At 50.3% G+C, this 5,000-nt stretch overlaps 1 protein-coding gene across 1 annotated transcript in view; it reads right to left on the bottom strand.

Moving 5' to 3' along the window:
• Nucleotides 1–5,000, bottom strand: part of LOC145861328 (cilia- and flagella-associated protein 47) — a 45,908-nt gene that overhangs the window by 6,874 nt on the left and 34,034 nt on the right. The window contains exons 20-22 of the mRNA XM_082963306.1: nt 4,637–4,778; nt 4,301–4,494; nt 3,035–3,178 (exon numbers count right to left, since the gene is read on the bottom strand). Of these exons, the coding sequence (XP_082819432.1) occupies nt 3,035–3,178; nt 4,301–4,494; nt 4,637–4,778 (480 nt within the window). The remainder of the gene's footprint in view (nt 1–3,034; nt 3,179–4,300; nt 4,495–4,636; nt 4,779–5,000) is intronic.

The following is a 5,000-nucleotide window of genomic DNA, read 5'->3' as shown; positions in this document are numbered from 1 at the left end:
AGATAGATAGATAGATAGATAGATAGATAGATAGATAGATAGATAGATAGATAGATAGATAGGAGAGAGAGAGAGAGATAGATAGATAGAGAGATTGAGAGAGAGAAAGAGATGCTGTGTCATGTATCAATCCAGACTGTGAACAAAACAACTCAACTCTGAAGCTATCAACTGTCAGCTCTACCTCAGTTGACCTCAGTTGACGAGATACACAAACTAAGGAACAATAGACACAGATATAGGCTCTCTCCTTCTACAGACAAAAGGTAGAAGTGTAGTATAAATGTCCAATGATTCATCACTCATTACCTGGACTCAACGGGGTTTAAAAAGACAGCTGCCAGGAAAGTGATATATCAACCAAGTTGACAGCAAGTGGAGCTGTTAGCATGGTAACATACTGTATATGCCATTGAGCAGACCTTATACCCAGATAAGTGGATCCACTTTTAGTACATGACTGGAATACCTGTGGGAACTGAACCCAGGACAAATGGATGGAGGTAAAACTAGCCAGGAGGATTCCTGTCTCCTCAATCGCCTTCATGCAGGAAGGTAGTATTGCTGCTAATCCTGGTAATCCTCTCCCCCACTCTCTCTATATCTCTCTCCCTCTCCCTGTCCCTCTATCTCCCCCACTCTCTCTATATCTCTCTCCCTCTCCCTGTCTCTCTAACTATCCCCCCCACTCTCTCTATATCTCTCTCCCTCTCCCTGTCCCTCTATCTCCCCCACTCTCTCTATATCTCTCTCCCTCTCCCTGTCCCTCTATCTCCCCCACTCTCTCTATATCTCTCTCCCTCTCCCTGTCTCTCTAACTATCCCCCCCACTCTCTCTATATCTCTCTCCCTCTCCCTGTCCCTCTAACTATCTCCCCCACTCTCTCTATATCTCTCTCCCTCTCCCTGTCCCTCTATCTCCCCCACTCTCTCTATATCTCTCTCCCTCTCCCTGTCCCTCTAACTATCTCCCCCACTCTCTCCCTCTATCTCCCCCACTCTCTCTATATCTTTCTCCCTCTCCCTGTCCCTCTATCTCCCCCACTCTCTCTATATCTCTCTCCCTCTCCCTGTCCCTCTAACTATCTCCCCCACTCTCTCTATATCTCTCTCCCTCTCCCTGTCCCTCTAACTATCTCCCCCACTCTCTCTATATCTCTCTCCCTCTCCCTGTCCCTCTATCTCCCCCACTCTCTCTATATCTCTCTCCCTCTCCCTGTCCCTCTATCTCCCCCACTCTCTCTATATCTCTCTCCCTCTCCCTGTCCCTCTAACTATCTCCCCCACTCTCTCTATATCTCTCTCCCTCTCCCTGTCCCTCTATCTCCCCCACTCTCTCTATATCTCTCTCCCTCTATCTCCCCCACTCTCTCTCTCTATATCTCTCTCCCTCTCCCTGTCCCTCTATCTCCCCCACTCTCTCTATATCTCTCTCTCTCTATCTCCCCACTCTCTCTATATCTCTCTCCCTCTCCCTGTCCCTCTAACTATCTCCCCCACTCTCTCTATATCTCTCTCCCTCTCCCTGTCCCTCTATCTCCCCCACTCTCTCTATATCTCTCTCCCTCTCCCTGTCCCTCTAACTATCTCCCCCACTCTCTCTATATCTCTCTCCCTCTATCTCCCCCACTCTCTCTATATCTCTCTCCCTCTCCCTGTCCCTCTAACTATCTCCCCCACTCTCTCTATATCTCTCTCCCTCTATCTCCCCCACTCTCTCTATATCTTTCTCCCTCTCCCTGTCCCTCTATCTCCCCCACTCTCTCTATATCTCTCTCCCTCTCCCTGTCCCTCTAACTATCTCCCCCACTCTCTCTATATCTCTCTCCCTCTCCCTGTCCCTCTAACTATCTCCCCCACTCTCTCTCCCTCTCCCTGTCCCTCTAACTATCTCCCCCACTCTCTCTATATCTCTCTCTCTCTCTCCCTCTAACTATCTCCCCTACTCTCTCTATATCTCTCTCCCTCTCCCTATCTCCCCCACTCTCTCTATATATCTCTCTCCCTCTCCCTCTAACTATCTCCCCCACTCTCTCTACATCTCTCTCCCTCTCCCTGTCCCTCTAACTATCTCCCCCACTCTCTCTATATCTCTCTCCCTCTATCTCCCCCACTCTCTCTATATCTCTCTCCCTCTCCCTGTCCCTCTATCTCTCCCTCTCTCTCTATATCTCTCTCCCTCTCCCTGTCCCTCTAACTATCTCCCCCACTCTCTCTATATCTTTCTCCCTCTCCCTGTCCCTCTATCTCCCCCACTCTCTCTATATCTCTCTCCCTCTCCCTGTCCCTCTAACTATCTCCCCCACTCTCTCTATATCTCTCTCCCTCTATCTCCCCCACTCTCTCTATATCTCTCTCCCTCTCCCTGTCCCTCTAACTGTCTCCCCCACTCTCTCTATATCTCTCTCCCTCTATCTCCCCCACTCTCTCTATATCTTTCTCCCTCTCCCTGTCCCTCTATCTCCCCCACTCTCTCTATATCTCTCTCCCTCTCCCTGTCCCTCTAACTATCTCCCCCACTCTCTCTATATCTCTCTCCCTCTATCTCCCCCACTCTCTCTATATCTCTCTCCCTCTCCCTGTCCCTCTAACTATCTCCCCCACTCTCTCTCCCTCTCCCTGTCCCTCTAACTATCTCCCCCACTCTCTCTATATCTCTCTCTCTCTCCCTCTAACTATCTCCCCTACTCTCTCTATATCTCTCTCCCTCTCCCTATCTCCCCCACTCTCTCTATATATCTCTCTCCCTCTCCCTCTAACTATCTCCCCCACTCTCTCTACATCTCTCTCCCTCTCCCTGTCCCTCTAACTATCTCCCCCACTCTCTCTATATCTCTCTCCCTCTATCTCCCCCACTCTCTCTATATCTCTCTCCCTCTCCCTGTCCCTCTATCTCTCCCTCTCTCTCTCTCTCTATCCTTGTCAGAAAGTGAAGGGAGAGGGTAAGGAAGGACAGAGAGAAGAGAGGGAAGCAGGAGGCGGAAGAGGAGGAAGGTGAGGAGGTGGAGCAGGAGGAGGGGGATGAGTGTATTACCGTGATGATGCTCTGTGTGGTGGGTCTAAAGGTAAGGGGGTAACAGACCTTCTCCCCGGCCCGTATGTATACCACAGGAGGGCCGTAGAAGCCACAGCCACTAACCAAGCCTCGCAGACGCCAGTCCTGTCTGCTCTCATTGATCTGGAGAGAATAGAGGAAAGATGAGACAAACACACACATCCTATTTTCCCTAACCCTAATTCTAACCCTAATTCTAACCCTAACCCTAACCCTAATTCTAACCCTAACTCCTAATCCTAATGCTAATTCTAACCCTAATGCTAATTTTAACCCTAACCCTAATGCTAATTCTAACCCCAACCCTAACCCTAATTCTAACCTTAACCCTAACCCTAATGCTAATTCTAACCCCAACCCTAACCCTAATTCTAACCTTAACCCTAACCCTAATGCTAATTCTAACCCCAACCCTAACTCCTAACCCTAATTCTAACCCTAATGCTAATTCTAACCCTAACCCTAACTCCTAACCCTAATTCTAACCCTAATGCTAATTCTAACCCTAATGCTAATTCTAACCCCAACCCTAACCCTAATTCTAACCTTAACCCTAACCCTAATGCTAATTCTAACTCCAAACCTAACTCCTAACCCTAATTCTAACCCTAACCCTAATGCTAATTCTAACCCTAATGCTAATTCTAACCCCAACCCTAACCCTAATTCTAACCCTAATGCTAATTCTAACCCCAACCCTAACCCTAACCCTAACCCTAACCCTAATGCTAATTCTAACCCTAATGCTAATTCTAACCCCAACCCTAACTCCTAACCCTAATGCTAATTCTAAACCTAACCCTAACCCAACCCCAAAGCCTAAATTAGCCTTTGTCCTCATGTGGACCTGGGAAATGTCCCCACGAGGGAGAATTTTCCTTGTTTTACTATCCTTGTGGAGACTTCTGGGGATTTACAGTACCCACGAGGATAGTAATACAAGCCTACACACACCCAACACACACATACACACAACACAACTCTTCAGCCACTCCAGAGCACAAAGCCTGCCACCTCCACCTCTTCCTCCTCCTCCACCTCTTCCTCCTCCTCCACCTCATCCTCCTCCACCTCTTCCTCCTCCTCCTCTCTCCTTCCCATCTCTCCTCCTCCTCCACCTCATCCTCCTCCACCTCATCCTCCTCCACCTCTTCCTCCTCCTCTCTCCTCCTACTCCTTCCCCTCTCTCCTCTTCCTCCTCCTCCTTCTTCCCCTCTCTTCTCCTGTCTCTCCTCCTCCACCTACCAGAGGGATGTCCTGAGTGACAGAGAGGTGAGCGGGCGTGGTGAACTCTAGCTGGGCGTGGTCTCCCTCTGCGGTAACCACGGCTTCCAGCAGGTGAACTCTGATGTCACGCCACGACTGCAGAACCAGCTGGCACCGGAACCGACCGGCCACGTGGGCATGGAACCTCAGTGGCACCATCACCACCTCAGAGTCTGGACAGAGAGGGGAGGGGGATAGGAGTGTGTGTGTGTGTGTGTGTGTGTGTGTGTGTGTGTGTGTGTGTGTGTGTGTGTGTGTGTGTGTGTGTGTGTGTGTGTGTGTGTGTGTGTGTGTGTGTGTGTGTGTGTGTGTGACCTGTGAGGTTGTCCTGTGTGACCTGTGCGTCCCTGGCCACAGGCAGAGTGATGGTATGAGGCAGGAGGAAGTGTTCCGGTAGAGAAACCTCCACACTGTACTCTACCACCTGGGACTGGACTGGACCATGGACCAGGAGGGACTGGAGGAGAGGGGGAGAGGAGAGAGACGGTAAGACTGGACTGGACCAGGAGGGACTGGAGGAGAGGAGAGAGAAGGTAAGACTGGACTGGACCAGGGACCAGGAGGGACTGGAGGAGAGGAGAGAGACGGTAAGACTGGACTGGACCAGGAGGGACTGGAGGAGAGGAGAGAGAAGGTAAGACTGGACTGGACCAGGGACCAGGAGGGACTGGAGGAGAGG

Source organism: Salmo salar, chromosome 17 (assembly GCF_965601325.2).
Source record: "Salmo salar chromosome 17, fSalSal1, whole genome shotgun sequence".
Classification (NCBI taxonomy): domain Eukaryota; kingdom Metazoa; phylum Chordata; class Actinopteri; order Salmoniformes; family Salmonidae; genus Salmo; species Salmo salar.
This window is presented reverse-complemented; position numbering and strand designations above follow the sequence as displayed.